This window comes from Salvia miltiorrhiza, chromosome 7 (assembly GCF_028751815.1).
Source record: "Salvia miltiorrhiza cultivar Shanhuang (shh) chromosome 7, IMPLAD_Smil_shh, whole genome shotgun sequence".
In the NCBI taxonomy this organism is placed as follows: Eukaryota; Viridiplantae; Streptophyta; class Magnoliopsida; order Lamiales; family Lamiaceae; genus Salvia; species Salvia miltiorrhiza.
This window is the reverse complement of record NC_080393.1, coordinates 13633623-13652441: the sequence shown is the minus strand read 5'-3', so window position 1 is coordinate 13652441 and position 18819 is coordinate 13633623. Positions and strand designations below refer to the sequence as shown.

General features: G+C 35.8%; 1 protein-coding gene and 2 long non-coding RNA genes across 3 annotated transcripts; all 3 read right to left on the bottom strand.

Annotated features, from left to right (window-relative positions):
• Window positions 1-1779: 1779 nt before the first annotated feature.
• Window positions 1780-8523, bottom strand: LOC130995330 (polyadenylation and cleavage factor homolog 4). Its single transcript, XM_057920577.1, has 8 exons — window positions 8283-8523; window positions 7767-8154; window positions 6225-6326; window positions 5862-6125; window positions 4100-4747; window positions 2802-3713; window positions 2162-2710; window positions 1780-1984 (listed from the first exon to the last, which is right to left on the bottom strand). Exons 2-8 carry the CDS (start codon window positions 8109-8111, stop codon window positions 1940-1942), a joined length of 2865 nt encoding a protein of 954 aa, XP_057776560.1. The 5' UTR covers window positions 8112-8154; window positions 8283-8523; the 3' UTR covers window positions 1780-1939.
• Window positions 8524-10389: 1866 nt separating this feature from the next.
• LOC130995329 (uncharacterized) lies at window positions 10390-13199 on the bottom strand. Its single transcript, XR_009092124.1, has 3 exons — window positions 13022-13199; window positions 11302-11382; window positions 10390-10670 (listed from the first exon to the last, which is right to left on the bottom strand). It is a non-coding gene; the product is annotated as an uncharacterized LOC130995329 (long non-coding RNA).
• A 1673-nt stretch (window positions 13200-14872) lies between these two features.
• Window positions 14873-17661, bottom strand: LOC130995328 (uncharacterized). Its single transcript, XR_009092123.1, has 3 exons — window positions 17434-17661; window positions 15714-15794; window positions 14873-15082 (listed from the first exon to the last, which is right to left on the bottom strand). It is a non-coding gene; the product is annotated as an uncharacterized LOC130995328 (long non-coding RNA).
• Window positions 17662-18819: the final 1158 nt, after the last annotated feature.

Here is an 18819-nt window from a genome sequence, read left to right as displayed (position 1 = left end):
CTCTTACTCATGTAATTATTTATACTTTCATGAATGACATCAATCTAACCTAAGATATTATTTCTTTTTTTAGCTCTATATTTTTTATTATATTTAAAAGATATAACAAAAAACAATTAAATTTTAAACTTGTGATTATGTTAAAAGAATTGGAATATAAAATTGAAAATAAATTAAAACAACCTACGCATGAAATATTAAATTACAACCAAAAAGTATGTAAATTACATTACATGTTTTTTAGTATAATAAATTCTCAAATGATCGAACTGATAAATATGTCTGACCTGTATATAGTTAATCAAAACTTAAGTTTATTTTTAATTTTTAGGAGAAACAAATATTTAAAAAAAAATCATGTGACAATGGAATTGAACCTTAGACATTTGGTTTAAACATTAATTGATGAAAATAATATTTGGTTCGGTTGATCTCATTGAACCATTAAAATCAAGGGTTCAAATCATCAATAAGAAATCATTATTGATTCTTTATTGATTCTCTTTTTTTTTTAAAAGAAAAGCATTGAAAATTTAGAGCCATTTTTGATCTTCGAAAAAAAGTTAAGAGGTTTGTGCGCTATTAACGGTTAGTTTATCTTGTGGATATTATCGGTTTGTTTTACTTAGAACTCTAATTGAGATTTACTAGTTCTAGGTTAGGATATATCAATTCTCACTTAATATTTATTATCCTCAATTAAAATTTGTTAATTTCAAATAAAGTTATTAATTACTCCCTCCGTCCCACTCTAATAGTTCTGTTTTCCTTTTCGGAAACAAGATTATTCTACTGGGACAGACGGAGCATAAGTATTTTATTAGAACGAATGCACACAAGTGTGCCTCATTTTGACAAAACTTATGTGAATGTACGCACCATTCACCATAATGAAATTCAATTCTCCTATTAGAACTTATTAATCACAATTAGAATTTATTTGAAGTAAATGAACCGCACGATCAAAGTTTTTTACAGCTACATTTTCGCATGAAACTTGTTCAACATGTAGCACTAAAATGACACTCTCGTCATACTAAGGATGCCGCACTTTTACCAATGACACAAATTTGGTATTGTAACTACGGAAAAAACGATGATATTTTAACTGCAGTATAGTATCATAATGACAAATTACTAATGTAAAAATTATACTATGTATAATAATGATTCTATTCTTATCCAATCTCAACAAAGAAAAAAGTAATGAAAATCTGATTGAAGGTTGGAAACATAAGTATTCCACAAAAATAGCACCAAACCAATTTCAATCAGCGTAGTTGAGATGAAGCAATATCATCAACAATTCATATTTTGCAGTTACAGAATGAAAAGTGTTACACTTTCAATAAAACTATCTCCAATAAGCGAGATTGGAATGACAGAAGAAGAAAACATTACCAAGGGTAACCAAATTACATCCAAAGTGGGCTCTACTTGAAAATGTGAACAAACAAAAAACACAAGTTAGAGCTAGACCCCAAAATTGTATAACACAGATGCAGCAGATATTGCTCTTTCTTCAACCCTATCTGTCCGCCCTCAGAATACAACAATTCGAGCTTCTGCATGCAGGCAAACCTCCTGCAAAATAAGAGCGAATATAGCCCCCCCACCATCCCACACCCCACCATCGAACAAACAACCAGCCTCGTGCTACCATAATACTATTTTGAAACAATGGCTTCAACACAAATTGAAGTTCCAACCACTACTATTCATGGAAGAAAGCTAAGTAAAGAATGCTAGAAAAGAGAGGGAAGAAAAAGACGCGAAGTGTGTCTGCTCAACTCTTTTTTCTTTTCCACAAGACTGAATAAAACAAGTCCACTACTCATGTACACATTTTCTGGCAGGCTACAAGATATATAGAAAAATGAAATAAAATTAATAACTCAAAGTGAAGTTACATGTGACCTGCAAGCCAATCTTAAGAATGTTAACTCCGCAGTTTTTTCCTTTTACTACCTTCTTCAATTGATTCCTGCACATGGAAAGCAAGTTGACCTTTTGTAACAAGTAAAGAAGAAACCAAAATTTTAAAATACAAATCAAGACATCTACTAAATATGGAACCACATTGGAAAAAAAAAAACTCTATAAGCAAGGCAGTAAATGTATCTAAGATTCAAGAAAGAGAAGTGGAAAAAAAAAGGCATACCGTTTCATCCTTCTTGTAATCTTCCGATGAAACCCCATGTGAATCAGACCTACATTTAGCATGCACTATAGGACCTAATTGCGATGTGTCCATTCCAACTGTTAACCCAGCTGGTGCATACATGTATACGGCTCCCCTATACATCCATTCTTCCATCTCGTCACTATAGAAATCATCAAAGGGCTCTCCACATAGTGCGCAAGCCTTCTGACTATCATCAGCAGGAACAGCCATTTCTTCATCCTCCTCATTTTCCACAGTATTCTCAATGGGCAAAAAACCTGGAGCTGATTCAGTTCCCAAGGCTTCTGTGCCACTAAGCCACATGTTAACACTCACAAACCACTTTGGAGAAGGTTTTGTCTTGCGGTTTTTTAGTGTCCGGTTCTTGTTTACATGCCAATCCATATGCTTGCTGTGCTCTTCTTGGTCTTTAAATCGATGGCCACAAGTTTTGCATTGCCTTGGAAGATCAGCATATAAAGATGTAATTGCACTTTCATGACGCACCTTAAGACTGTCTTGATCAAACTCCACTCCAACAGAATCCTGTTATTGTATATATTGAAAATGAAGGAAAAACCACATCGAATAAGTAATGATGAAAAAACAGGATACAAGAAAGGGAAAAGACAAATACCTGCTTTGGTAAAGATATTAAACCTTGGACCATTAAAGAAGAAATTAACCCTGAAAGCCCATTCCTCTCGGAGGCATTAGGAGCAACTTGCCCATTATTTTGACCTAAAGGTAATGCCTGAGTTGTTCCTGGAAGAGGACCCCTCGGTGGAGGCTGTAAGGTTGCCCCAGGTACTTGAAATGACATATTAGGGCCATTTAAGATTGGCAAGGAGGATTGCATCCCCGGAACTAAATTAAGTGGAGCCGTGCCAGTAGGACCCTGCCCTTGAGCTAAGTATCCATAGTTCAAAGGTGGTGCCATTGTATTTGATGAACCAGGCACTGAATAAGGCAAGTGTAAATTTTGTCTGGACTCCCGAGCTATTAAAAAGTTTGGCTGTGTTGCAGCATGCAAATTTACAGGAACCATTCCAGGACGAATACTAGAAATTTGGGGCAAGTTCACCTGTGGCATGCTTCTACTGCTACCAGGCTCAGAATGAACTTGATCAGCAATATTGGAAGCATTCTTCATACCAAATTGACCTCTAAATTGCATTTGTTGAGGAAGACTAGAGTGTGATGGCAAAATCTGAGAGTTCTGAAAATTTGTAGGATTCCATGTTTTCCTTAAAGCAGCATCACCTGATCGAATATCAGGAGCTAGAGAGTCGTAGGTGGAACTAAAGGTTGAAACAACACCAGCAGGCCCCCCAGCCTTCCAATCAATATTTGAGAAATTTCCAACTAGGGGCTTTTGCTCACCACCAGTTAAAAAGCTTCTAGTTTCAGCTAGAGAACCACCTCCTTTGGCATTAAATTGGCTCTGAGACTGCTGTGGCGGCAAAATCAAGGACTCTCGGCCAAAATTGGGAGTATGGCTCGTCAAATCACTGGCGCCAGCAACATTGTTAATAGATCCACGAGCAGACTGTCAGAAAAGAACATGCAAAAGGTCATGGTCAGTCTACAAGAAACATCCAAGTAGTGCTTCCAAAATATATTCAAGTGTGGGGTCTGACTGTTCCACTAAAAATTAGGAAAGACATAGTTGCAATTTCCATTCAGATCTTTTGCTGTTTACATAGATCCACCAATTAAAAGAATAAGATGCTTAGTCATAAAAATGAGATCATAACTATATGTGTAAGTTTCATTGCTGATGAACTTCAGAATTTTCTCATATAAGTCATGAAAAATTAGATAAGGCTACAACAGTTGGAAGTAACACCACACTTATATGAGAAACATTCTCAAAATGGAGGATTATAATAGAAGAAGAGTAAGCCTCAGACGATTTGCCTCTTAATCACTTACCAAACGTGCAGCATGGTTTGCAACAGCACTCTGTCTTCCAGGCAAGTTACCTAGAGGTGGAAGAGATGAATAAGTATCAGTAGACTGCTTCCGATCTCCTAAACATGGGGTCATGTCTTCCCAATCAAATTCTTCCTCTTCAGTGTTTTGCCATGTCCTGATACCTATCTTTTGCTCAGCACCATTTGAGTCCAACTCCTCAGCTTTATGGTGTTTATGGTTCAAATGTTTTTCTCGTTCATCCATTCCATATGCACTAATCAATGCTCTCGGTCCTCGAAGATCAATAGCACTGTTATATTTGTACGCAGCAGCTGCTGATGCTTTAAGCTGTGGTTTGGGATTGCCCTGCAAATTTCTTTTCCGCCACTCACTTGTCTCCTCCTCTCTGCTCATCACTTTGCTTGGCCCATAATCAGTACCAGGATGAGATGGTGACTGCCTAACAGCGAGTCTCTTTGTGGAACTATCCATGCCAAACTCCTCAAGTGAAGGACCAGCAGGTGATGATGATCCTGCAGGCCCAAGTCCATAAGGAGGGGATGACCTTGTTATCCTAGAAGCAGATGGCAGAGACTTTTTTACAGCATCGGCACCAGAAGTTGTAAGGCCTGCACGACCAGTTGAGCTCACTCCTTCAGTTCCAAACTGCAAAGTAAATGACTTGGAATTATGAGAAACATACACATTGTGCCCCAAATAGGATTCATTAGGTTAAAGTTCCATCAAACATCGCTTTTATAGTCTGACTCATACAAATACTGACACACGATCTATACCTACGAACTTAGGAAAGGGTAGATACATAAGATCATTCTCTTGCAAACAAGAATGCTATCAGAAAATATACCCAGTATGTCAATGAAATGAGGTCAAAGCAGCATGACATCCCCAAGAAAGCAACTTCTAAAACACAAGAGATGTCATGAAATCCCAAGCGAGGAGACTTGCGTTATTTAGAATAAAATATTTTTTTAAAAAAAAAAAGGCAAATGAGACCAAACCAATAAAGAAGAACAAAACCATTATAAACATAAGTCAGCAGCAAAGTTGAATTATGAGAAACATAACTGTTTAAAATTAGAACTTTTGCTCATAGAAACCAGCATGCAGCCACCATTCATATAAATATAATATAAGAAACTTAGGAACTACAACAGTATTTATGGATGTAAAGTAACACTAAAACTATTTTGTCAAGTTCCTCCAACTTTGAGCAATATTTGATAGCCTTAAAATTTGATCATACAATCAAAAAAATAGGAGAAACATTTCTAAGGCACTAATATTCATCACAACATTTTCAAGTATCAGTCTAAAACAAGACATGCCAATACAGGGAGAAGGTTAGGTATCTGGAGTCATATGTAGCCCACTTTTTTTTTTTTTTGAGGAAGTGTAGCCCACTTACGCTGGTACAAAGGACACAACAAGAGTTCCAATAAGGAAAGGACCAGATGGTCCTTATCTCTGCCTGTTCCTCTTATGGCCTTTGGAAATTCGAGAGTTTTCAGAAGCCTTAACAGCCCCTTATTATCATAAAAACTTACCCATCCGCCCATCTTCAAACCACTAAAAAAACTAAGAGATGAATGATGATCATGCATTGATATCCAATTTATGATAAGAGTCGGATAGTAATACAATTGATACCAAAGAAACCTAACATGCACACTCTTGACAACATTGGATAGGAGCGGACGAGGGAGGGAGGCAAGACAGAAATTGAAATAGAAAGAACCAAGATCTTGCAGAAGCTTACAGGGTCTGGTGATGATTGTCCAAACTGACGCTGTGCTTCCAAATACTTCGGGTTTATGTGTATCCCATGTGTTGGTCGAGGAGATTCAGAAGCTCTTGAAGAGCTCAATCCAGAAGACTGACCATTTACAGGAGGAGAAAACTGCAACTGTGTCTCAATCTTCTGAAGCACTGACAATGGGAATACCGTTGACCACGTACCAAACAGATGGCGCATTGCTTGGTGCATACTGGGGTGGACTTGTGTGTAAGCCTCACAGAAAACCTGTGGGATTAAATATAAAAAAAGCAATAACAGGCATGTTAAAACTGCTCGATAACAACAAGCAAGACATTAACTGACATGCATTCAAATTGGTCTCACCTCAGGTAAGCGAGCAGAGAAGAATTTAATGTATTCCTTGCCTATGTTCTTCACGATGCTATCCAAAAGGTACAAAGAAGGCAGTTTATGATCAACAGGAACCTGAAAAAAATCATCTATCAGAGAATGAAATTGAAACAATTAAGCATTAAATAACAGCTGAAGTCATATGATATATTATGCCAAGATTTAGCTAAAAAGAAATGTACACAGGTTAGAAAGAGCATAACAGTACAATGGATTGACAAAAATAATGAATGCACAAAATATTTATATTTTCAATGCAGCATTTTTATTGAGAAGAAAGAACATTATAGAGAATACAAGGCTAGTTAGCACTTAGCAACTATCAGCAAAGAGTCAGGATGAGGATAGGCTTTTGAACCCTTTGATTTCAACCCAGAAGACTTAAGGATATAGAACAGCATACAGCCACAGGTAGAGCATAAGAAGAAAAGTAAAGCTCAAAACCAAGCCCTAATACAGGTCCCATAATGAAAAGCACAAACCATCAAATACCCTGCTTTCAACCAGTGGAGAAGACATTCAGCTTTTAAGCTATGAGAAAAGTTTAGAAGTGCAACACGTGTACGTAACAAACATTTAAATTTAAAACATCTAGTCTAGGTTAAACATTTCACCATTAAGTGAGTTCTTTTTATCCAGCCAAGGCATAAAAGTTAATGAATATGATGCCATCTTGAGCAGAAATCTAAAAATAGAGCTGACAAACAATATTTCATCACAAGGGCAAACGGCAAGAAGATACAATAGCACGATATCACAAAGAACATAACAAAAGTAGAATACACCAATAGCGAAGCCATGGTTTCCAACTAAATAAACTCTCATATAAGAGTCCAGCCATCTCTAGTTATATGAGAAAATCCAGGACCGCATACATAAAAGTTCTTCAACAAGGAACACAACATATTCTCATTATCTGATTACCAGGAAAAAGAAAAGGACAAGAAGCTTGCTTTATAAGTGTGCCGGGTTGAAATATGCCTTTCTTTGATTTCTTTGCACTTCAACAATGTTTTCTCATTTGAGAAGATCAAGCATGATTGTCCAACTTGCAAAATTCAAAATACACAAGGGTGGATTCATCTCAAAATTGCACAATTGTGTTGTGAGGAAGTTACTTAATTCGATTTTGAAGCTTGATTAATGTTGTCTTTGGAAGTGCACTTCACATTAACCGAGACTCATCATCAATTTCATTATATATCAATTTAACCAGAAATTTCAATTCAATCTGTGTTATCACCACGCTTGAAGTCTTTTTAAACACCCAGATTAGAGGAGATAATAATAGAAATTGAAAAACTTCCAGCAGAAGAATGGGGAAAAAAAACAAAACAAAAACAAAAACAAAAACAAAAAGGAGGAGGAGGAGAAGAAGAAGACACATCCACGTCAAAATCAAACTTTCAGCACTACAATTCCATTTGCAACGACTACAATACACTGGGAGAATTGGAAATTGCAACTCAAAATATTACAAGAACTACCAGAGCTGTCGGACCCTAAGTGCTATACCTCAATAATCCGCGAACAAATGGCACCAGCAATGCCCTCGCCGTGCGCCCGCTGCTCTCCGGCAATTATAGTGAGATCAGTGATGATGGGCTTCGAATTGATAGTGAGCTCCGACAACACAATCTCATAAAGGCGAACAATTTCGTCAGTGCTCAACGGATAAACAGCGGCGCCACCAAAAACCCTAAGTTCTTCCTCTCTCTCTTTCACCATGGCCCTAAATCTATCGAGAAGCAAGGGCGGAAGTGGCTTCATCCCAACGCCGTCGTTCTGGATTGGTGGAGGCTTGCTAAAACCCCCGCTGCTCAGATGCACAGGGTTCTGAAATCTCGAACTCCGGTCCATCGACGGAGAGAATTAGGGTTTTGAACCACCGAGAGGATACAAACTACAAGAAATGCAATAGTGAAGGCGTAATTTAGAATCAAGCATACAATCAAGTAGATTATTGGATGCCTCTGCCTATGGAGAGCATTGGGGGTCTTAGGGATAAACAGAAAACAACATGAGGCCTACAGGAGAAGGCGATGGGCGATGAGAGAGATAGAGAGGCGGCCGGAGTGTTAATTGACGGCGGCGACGGCGGAGGAGGGTTGAGATCTGCGGCGAACCACCTATGCAACAGAGGGAGGAAGGAGATGGTAAGCGGGGGGTTTGGGAGGGGAGAGACGAAGCTCTATTTCTTTTCCCTTTTCTTTTTTTGTTTTTGCTTTCGTTTTTCTCTCTCTCTCTCTTCTTGTTTTTTTGGACACGATCTTTTTTCTTTCCTATTTATTGTTTAGTGGAGCCGGCAAAATTAACTCGACTGGATCAAATTTTGCGATAGGCTATTTGTTTTGAATTTGGAAAATATTTACATCGAATTGATGTTTGAATATATTTTAAATTTTGTTTGCAATTTATATTTGATTTACATATTAATTTGCGAATATTTAAATATAATATTCGTTTAAATTTATTTCAAGTACATTCCAATTTCTAAATCTTTATCTTTATCTTTATATATATAAAAAGCAAAGTAAATGTCAATACATTCAATTTGAAGGGTAATTTTGGAATTGGAAAAAGTAAATAATTAAAAATCAAATTTAATATATTAACTACACTTTATTTTCGAAAAGAAGAAAACTGCCGGTTGGCATTAACCTAGAAAATAGCAAACTTTCAAATTGTTGAGCAATGCATTATTTAAATCTTTTATTTTTTTATTTTCTTATTTAATTGATATAGCATTTTTTTTTCATTTTTAAGCAATTTCATATTATGTCAAATGGAGTATATAATATGCATCTTGAACGAAAGATTATGAAATGACATTTAATTTGATATATAATATATATAAAAAAATATGTTTAAAATGAGCAAGTTATGATGATTTAAAATTATAATACATTAAATAATTTATGCATATAAATAATGATATTTTCCTTCAAAATTATATTTTAATTGCAATTCGAAAATATATCATCTTTTAAAAAAATATGTCAAATTATGTAATTTTATGTATTTCATTCAAAATATTATTAATATGACATTATGTAATTATCATAAAATGATAACATATTATATATTATAATTTTTAAAGATATATTATAACATATTAATTTATAATTTATTTTAAGAAATACTAATGCAATAATTTCATTTAATTAATTCGATATAAAATATGCAATATGTAATCATGTATCTTAAATAAAATATTATTAAAATCGTTAATTTGCTGCATGAAAGGTATAAATCAATTTAAAAAGAGCAAGTTATGGCCTTTTAAAATTTCTATATATTATATATATTTATTTATTAGTTTTTAATTTTTTTTTAAAGTTGAGACTATTGACACACTTAAACATCTATCAAGAAAGAAAATATAACATTGTCATGTTACAAAAATATGTTTGCGAATGTTTTTATGATAATAATACGTGGATCTATTTTTGTTGAATTGAATAATCATTTGACTAACTCAATAAATATTAAAAGAATTAGTTTAAGTTAATAAGTCAATAAAATTAATTACGAACATTTAATTTTTAAATATAAAGAGTAGTGATTAATTATTTATAATTTAATTTTTCAAAGTAAGTTGAAAATCAGTTAAATTTGAAGTAAAATAAAGAAGGTTGTGTAAATTATTTACATAATTTTTTTTAAATATGTTATTAGATATTATTATTTTATTAATTTTAATTTTAATTTTAAATATTTATTTAATCATTAAATGAATGAAAATTCAATTCAATATTAAATAATTCAATTTTTATTGAATAAAAAGTTAGAAGAGATAAAGAAAATAATGCATAATTGAATTTGTTCAAAATTATTGTTGATTTCTAAATATTATGACAACTCTTTTATTTTCTATTAATGTGTTTTTTATCCATACAATTATCTTTGATAGGTATTAAAGTATTAAAGTAAGTTCAAATATTATTATGTGTTTATTAAAATTTCAAAATATGTGTTGAGCTATGGTTTGGGATCAATCATGTAAATTCATGGCTTTGCTGAATTAATTCTTGGTCGATGATTCAAATGTCATAGGCTGCAAAATTTACTATTACTTTTGTCACACCCCAATTCTTGAATGAATAAATATAATCGAGGTGCAACTAATTCATAGAAATAAACAAGGAACAACCTTGTAAAAACCCGAAATATGATAGAAAGTCGGGCTATGCCCCTTTGGATCACAAGTTTTGTTTCATGCTTCTGACAACCGGCATTCATTGGCATAAATTTAGTAGTGAAGAGTCTAAGTTCGGTCAGGTATATCATTTGAAATTTAACATGAAGATCTTAAGTTGGGAAAACAAAAGACTGATATGAGTAATTGCTACAGCAGAAGTCTATCATAGGAATTTATCGCTAGCCTCAGCTCCGTCCCGTCAGCACCGGCCAGCCAACCTGAAAACATTTGAAAGTATTTTTGGGCTAAGTACTAATGTACTTAGTGGGCATGCATTTTCATAAACATTTCATTATTTTCTTAAAGACAGTTTATCCAATCATACTTGACATGACTTAGAAGGTTTTAAATTGAAAGAAGTACTTCTAAGCATGTTAAAACATTTTCTTTCATTTGTGTGCACATGTCACACTCCCTTTCTGTTACTCGCTGTGATCCCGGACCTCTAGCCACCGACGGATCCATTTCTCCCATGACACTTGCCCTGAGGACGTAACTCAGACAAGTTGAATTGACCTCGGGACGCTACCCAGGCAGGTCTTACATGATACATGCTCCGGAACACATCCAGCCAAGCACCCTTATAATGCCTCTTACATGAATTAGTGCCCGATGGAGATCAACCCACCGAAACAACTAACAAGTGTACACAATTCTCAAATAGCGTGTTAGGCCATAAGAGAACCTCGATCGATCCATGAATTGCGAGCCTTAAACAGAGCAGAGTGCACATAAACATTTTATTGGATAAACAGTTTTCATTTCATTAAATAAACAGTTTGCATTTCATTGAAACATTTAGAGCTTAATAACTCAATCATACTTTGTACATTTGGAAAGTAAGCCCACCTGGATAGGCAAAGCCTGAAGATCATAATCACATATAAACCTGTCTTGGGAAAGCAGCGCTAATCCCCCTGGTCACAAAGCCTACAAGAAATTCTATTCTTAATAGGTCTCGTGAAGCTAATCTTAAATCATGGTGTAGTGCTTAATATTCTATGATTCACTTAGCCGGGTTTTCAAAATTTAGTAAATAAATAATTGAAAACTAAATTCTTGTGTTAAGGACACCAACAATATCCTTACTCGATTTTCTTAAATAATTGAAATTATAAATAAAACCAATTAAATCATAAATACTCTTATTGCAAAAATAAATGCAATTCCATGTCATGCTTGGCATATAATAAAAAAATTACTTAAGATATGCACATAATAATAATTTAATATTATTATGAAAACTAGTCTTTGAAATAAATTAATTAAACTAATTAATAGTTCAATTAATTAAAATGGGGCAGCTCAATTAATTTAATTAATCAAGACAGCCCAAAGTTTTAAAATAAAACTGACCCAAATGAATAAATTTAGGGCCCAAAGAATTAAATAAACATTGGCCCATCTGAAAATAAAGCAAATCTCGGCCCAATGAAACAAAGCCCAAATAAGGAGCCCAACATAATTAAATAAAACCCGGCCCAATGTAATGGCCCAACATCCAAGCCCTAGCCCAACATTCCACCTCTTTTTCTTCCCCCCATCAGCCGCACACCTCACGCACACACACCTTCACTCTCATTTCTTCTTCTACTCGTCTCTCTCTCAAAACCTCGCCGCCAGAGCTCCTCCTCCTGCGACGAACGCCGCCGGCCACCCCTCTCTCAACTCCCTCGACTCTATTTCACTCAAGGTTGCCGCCACACACACAAACCAACACACGCCGCCCCTCCTCTTCTCCCTCTCTCTCGGCGGCAGCAACCGCTGTCACGGTCACCGCCTCATCTCCCTTAACCCTCTGCTCTCCGCTTCCTCTCTGACCCATAACGGCGACAGTGAGGGCCTCCGCCGTCTGAGCTCTAGCCCCAATCACGGCTCCTCTCAATTTCTGGCAACGACGCAGCGCTGCCACACACACAGATCAAGACGTGTCTCCCTCGACAAACTCTCTTCTCCTCCGGCGATAGCAGCCCCAGCCGCCACCGCTCCTCCCTCAAAACTCCGACCTTTCTCTTTTTCCAGCCGTGGCCGGGCAGCAGCGGCACCGCCGCCGTGCCCTGCCTCCCTCTGCACCAAAACCACACCTCACAGCACATATCCCCCTCCTCTTTCTCCGAACGGCGACTGCAGCGGCGGTGAACAGCAATGAAAACTGCTGCTGCCGCCGACACACCAGTCACCACCATTCGGCTTCCCCCTGTCCTCGACTCGAATTTCACACACACAACAACCACTCTCTCTCTTCTTTATTAACCTCAACAAAAACAGTTCATGAAAATCACTCCAATGTATGTAAACTCTATTCATGTGCATATACAAATATATATATTGAAATAGTGCAATGAACGTATGCTGTGTGTTTCTTTGCTTGATTGAGTTGGGATTGTCTTAGAGATGAATCGAAGTGGGTGTCTCACTGTGAATGATCGAAACATGTATCTCATACATCATGAATTGAAGCTTAATATAAATTCTATTTCTTGTTTTCTGATTCAGTATGCACAATAAGCACAAATAAAGCATGCTGTGAATTTGAATGAAATGATAACATGTTTGAAAGAAATGAAACCTTAAGGTGGTGGTTGAGCTCGGTAGTTTCTGTGAGTCAAGGAGATGAAATTTCTTGAAGTCCAGTGGTCGAAATATCTTCTTAGATGTGTTTATTTGAAACAGAGTAAATGAGAAAGCTTCCCTTAGCTGATACAATTGAGAGGTAGTGAATATATTAACGTGTAGTGAGATGTTAGGTGGGTGTAGTGGGATGTTAGGTGGGTGTGGGTGTAGTGATGTTAATCATGGAGGTGGAAAAGGATGAAAGATGAAAGCTTAAAAAAAATGGGTGGGAGTAGTGGTAGTAAAATAAAATAAAATAAAAATCTTCCGGGTTGTACTATGAAAACTGTAATAATTCTTCAGGGTTTGCTGACTAAAAGCTCGTGAAAATATTTTGAATGCTAAATTAAATAAATATGCGACGCACATAAATTTAATAACTAAATTTACAAATGTTTTTTTTTTTTAAATCACTTTTGTTGGAATTAAAATAAATTCATTTTCTTTATATCCGGCGTGAATCATCCTGACTTCTAAGTTCAAAATAAATTCTAAATTTATCTTGGGTAAACGGGATATTACATTCCTCCCTCCTTAAAAAAAATTCCGTCCTCGGAATTGCATATCTGGTATTCTAGCTTGTGATACTAGTCATTCTAGTCATTGTTGTGCTTATCGTGATAAAATAAGTTCTTATTGTGACAACTACATAGTGTGAGTCTATACATTGGGATGAAGCTCTACTCAAGGTCAAAATTCTAATTGATAATCACCGAGATCTTAGTCATGTGGGCTGGCCAGACCCAGCACAACGAATCACTCAGTCAAATGGGAGCTTCGCCCCCAATCATGTCAACGTCTTATTCATGTAAGGCTCTGGTCAAACTTCTAACTTAAAACACTTACTAACAAGTACTTCATCATAAGTCACTGGTACCATGAAAGTCCATTCTATGCCGTTCTAGCAAAGCTATCACGACTAACATCATAATCATAAGCAACATAAGTTCTTATGTGAAAAACTTAATCTCACCGCTATTGAAATAGCTCAAGTGAATCCTTAGTCTTAAGGCAGTGCCTCTATGTTGTAACATCTCTATGTTAAACATTTCTATCTTACTAGTCTTTACTTAGATCGATCAAGCGGTGCTATCACGATTAACATTCTCAAAGCATTCTTGGGTGGTTCTCAAACGATTTGTAAAAGAACTCATCATTCTAATCATATAGGCAGTGAACCTAAAATGATAACATAAAGCTTTCTCATCATTCATTCATACATACATACATACATACATATATTTGCTTTCTTTGAAATTTTGAGTCATATGGACATAAATGTCCCTTTCATGAAAAACTTTGCTTATGCCGGAAAGATTCAAGGAATCTAACTCGACCATACATACATACATACATTGATTCGTTAAGGGCTCGGGTAGTCCCAAACACGACATTGAGCTTAGTTATATGAGTCAGAGACCCAAAATAACAACATGAAGGATAATTTGCATTCACATAACATCATAAATATTAGGCACACATTTTCTTGAAAATTTTCATAACTTTGAATATACATATATATTTTTGAAACTATTATCGTACCTTAGTTGCGGCAGTGTGACGGCGAGCTGAGGGCTACTGTCATTCTTAGAAGTCTAGAGATACTATTCTAGACTCGACATCAAAAGCTTATGGTTATCAGAGTCATGAAAGAAAACTCATGCTCTGATACCATTCTGTCACACCCCAATTCTTGAATGAATAAATATAATCGAGGTGCAACTAATTCATAGAAATAAACAAGGAACAACCTTGTAAAAACCCGAAATAGGATAGAAAGTCGGGCTATGCCCCTTTGGATCACAAGTTTTGTTTCATGCTTCTGACAACCGGCATTCATTGGCATAAATTTAGTAGTGAAGAGTCTAAGTTCGGTCAGGTATATCATTTGAAATTTAACATGAAGATCTTAAGTTGGGAAAACAAAAGACTGATATGAGTAATTGCTACAGCAGAAGTCTATCATAGGAATTTATCGCTAGCCTCAGCTCCGTCCCGTCAGCACCGGCCAGCCAACCTGAAAACATTTGAAAGTATTTTTGGGCTAAGTACTAATGTACTTAGTGGGCATGCATTTTCATAAACATTTCATTATTTTCTTAAAGACAGTTTATCCAATCATACTTGACATGACTTAGAAGGTTTTAAATTGAAAGAAGTACTTCTAAGCATGTTAAAACATTTTCTTTCATTTGTGCGCACATGTCACACTCCCTTTCTGTTACTCGCTGTGATCCCGGACCTCTAGCCACCGACGGATCCATTTCTCCCATGACACTTGCCCTGAGGACGTAACTCAGACAAGTTGAATTGACCTCGGGACGCTACCCAGGCAGGTCTTACATGATACATGCTCCGGAACACATCCAGCCAAGCACCCTTATAACGCCTCTTACATGAATTAGTGCCCGATGGAGATCAACCCACCGAAACAACTAACAAGTGTACACAATTCTCAAATAGCGTGTTAGGCCATAAGAGAACCTCGATCGATCCATGAATTGCGAGCCTTAAACAGAGCAGAGTGCACATAAACATTTTATTGGATAAACAGTTTTCATTTCATTAAATAAACAGTTTGCATTTCATTGAAACATTTAGAGCTTAATAACTCAATCATACTTTGTACATTTGGAAAGTAAGCCCACCTGGATAGGCAAAGCCTGAAGATCATAATCACATATAAACCTGTCTTGGGAAAGCAGCGCTAATCCCCCTGGTCACAAAGCCTACAAGAAATTCTATTCTTAATAGGTCTCGTGAAGCTAATCTTAAGTCATGGTGTAGTGCTTAATATTCTATGATTCACTTAGCCGGGTTTTCAAAATTTAGTAAATAAATAATTGAAAACTAAATTCTTGAGTTAAGGACACCAACAATATCCTTACTCGATTTTCTTAAATAATTGAAATTATAAATAAAACCAATTAAATCATAAATACTCTTATTGCAAAAATAAATGCAATTCCATGTCATGCTTGGCATATAATAAAAAAATTACTTAAGATATGCACATAATAATAATTTAATATTATTATGAAAACTAGTCTTTGAAATAAATTAATTAAACTAATTAATAGTTCAATTAATTAAAATGGGGCAGCTCAATTAATTTAATTAATCAAGACAGCCCAAAGTTTTAAAATAAAACTGACCCAAATGAATAAATTTAGGGCCCAAAAATTAAATAAACATTGGCCCATCTGAAAATAAAGCAAATCTCGGCCCAATGAAACAAAGCCCAAATAAGGAGCCCAACATAATTAAATAAAACCCGGCCCAATGTAATGGCCCAACATCCAAGCCCTAGCCCAACATTCCACCTCTTTTTCTTCCCCCCATCAGCCGCACACCTCACGCACACACACCTTCACTCTCATTTCTTCTTCTACTCGTCTCTCTCTCAAAACCTCGCCGCCAGAGCTCCTCCTCCTGCGACGAACGCCGCCGGCCACCCCTCTCTCAACTCCCTCGACTCTATTTCACTCAAGGTTGCCGCCACACACACAAACCAACACACGCCGCCCCTCCTCTTCTCCCTCTCTCTCGGCGGCAGCAACCGCTGTCACGGTCACCGCCTCATCTCCCTTAACCCTCTGCTCTCCGCTTCCTCTCTGACCCATAACGGCGACAGTGAGGGCCTCCGCCGTCTGAGCTCTAGCCCCAATCACGGCTCCTCTCAATTTCTGGCAACGACGCAGCGCTGCCACACACACAGATCAAGACGCGTCTCCCTCGACAAACTCTCTTCTCCTCCGGCGATAGCAGCCCCAGCCGCCACCGCTCCTCCCTCAAAACTCCGACCTTTCTCTTTTTCCAGCCGTGGCCGGGCAGCAGCGGCACCGCCGCCGTGCCTTGCCTCCCTCTGCACCAAAACCACACCTCACAACACATATCCCCCTCCTCTTTCTCCGAACGGCGACTGCAGCGGCGGTGAACAGCAATGAAAATTGCTGCTGCCGCCGACACACCAGTCACCACCATTCGGCTTCCCCCCTGTCCTCGACTCGAATTTCACACACACAACAACCACTCTCTCTCTTCTTTATTAACCTCAACAAAAACAGTTCATGAAAATCACTCCAATGTATGTAAACTCTATTCATGTGCATATACAAATATATATATTGAAATAGTGCAATGAATGTATGCTGTGTGTTTCTTTGCTTGATTGAGTTGGGATTGTCTTAGAGATGAATCGAAGTGGGTGTCTCACTGTGAATGATCGAAACATGTATCTCATACATCATGAATTGAAGCTTAATATAAATTCTATTTCTTGTTTTCTGATTCAGTATGCACAATAAGCACAAATAAAGCATGCTGTGAATTTGAATGAAATGATAACATGTTTGAAAGAAATGAAACCTTAAGGTGGTGGTTGAGCTCGGTAGTTTCTGTGAGTCAAGGAGATGAAATTTCTTGAAGTCCAGTGGTCGAAATATCTTCTTAGATGTGTTTATTTGAAACAGAGTAAATGAGAAAGCTTCCCTTAGCTGATACAATTGAGAGGTAGTGAATATATTAACGTGTAGTGAGATGTTAGGTGGGTATAGTGGGATGTTAGGTGGGTGTGGGTGTAGTGATGTTAATCATGGAGGTGGAAAAGGATGGAAGATGAAAGCTTAAAAAAAATAGGTGGGAGTAGTGGGAGTAAAATAAAATAAAATAAAAATCTTCCGGGTTGTACTATGAAAACTGTAATAATTCTTCAGGGTTTGCTGACTAAAAGCTCGTGAAAATGTTTTGAATGCTAAATTAAATAAATATGCGACGCACATAAATTTAATAACTAAATTTACAAATGTTTTTTTTTTTTTTTTTAAATCACTTTTGTTGGAATTAAAATAAATTCATTTTCTTTATATCCGGCGTGAATCATCCTGACTTCTAAGTTCAAAATAAATTCTAAATTTATCTTGGGTAAACGGGATATTACAACTTTTTTGTAATTCATCATTTTTCACAATAAATTTATAATGTTACATATCGAATTCATAGTCAATTTATTTTATATTATTGTATAAATTGCATTAGTTATATTAAAAAATTAGATCATTTTGCAAATAATAAATTTGATATCAAATTTTATTTTTATTAGTTTAAATTAATAATTGTAAAGCATATGCATAGCTCACGGAGTTTAAAATTACAACCGCGCATAGCGCGGGTGATACACTAGTATATATAAAAAGCAAAGTAAATGTCAATAAATTTAATTTGAAGGGTAATTTTGGAATGAAGAAAAATTGCATCATCCACTCCTAAGTCCTAACTGCCGGAAATTTAATTGGGAAAAAAAACTGCCCAAGTGTTTAATCATACAATTAGTATTCTTCCTTTTTAATCTCATTTTATAGATAAATCACATCTTTTCTATTTTCATTCAATTATATTTTACATAAAAGTATGAATTATACATCTTGATGGAAAAGTCATGAAATTATCTTTAATTTGATATATAATATGGAAAAAATAAATTTAAGATGAACAAATCATAATAATAATAATTATACTTTAACATATTAAATAATTTATATTTTGAATAGATATATTTTCCCTAAAATTTGGAACCGCATTTTAGCATGCTGTATCAAAAGAAAGTTTCCATTCATGCATGAAATGAAGTAGATAATTTTATGCTTCTTAAAATTTATTTTTCTTAATGATAATATTTTAGTTTTTTAAAATACTTAAAATATTAAAATTTATGCATTAAAATTTAGATAATTTTATGCATTAAAATTTATTTAT

Bases quoted from the DNA above. Each gene is read 5' to 3' on its own strand.
- LOC130995330 (XM_057920577.1), bottom strand. From the start codon at position 8,111: ATGGACCGGAGTTCGAGATTTCAGAACCCTGTGCATCTGAGCAGCGGG. The intron at 6,126-6,224 runs GTGAGACCAATT...TTAATCCCACAG, and splicing joins TCTCTGCTCGCTTACCTGAG to GTTTTCTGTGAGGCTTACAC. The intron at 1,985-2,161 runs GTATGCCTTTTT...TTCCATGTGCAG, and splicing joins ATTACAAGAAGGATGAAACG to GAATCAATTGAAGAAGGTAG.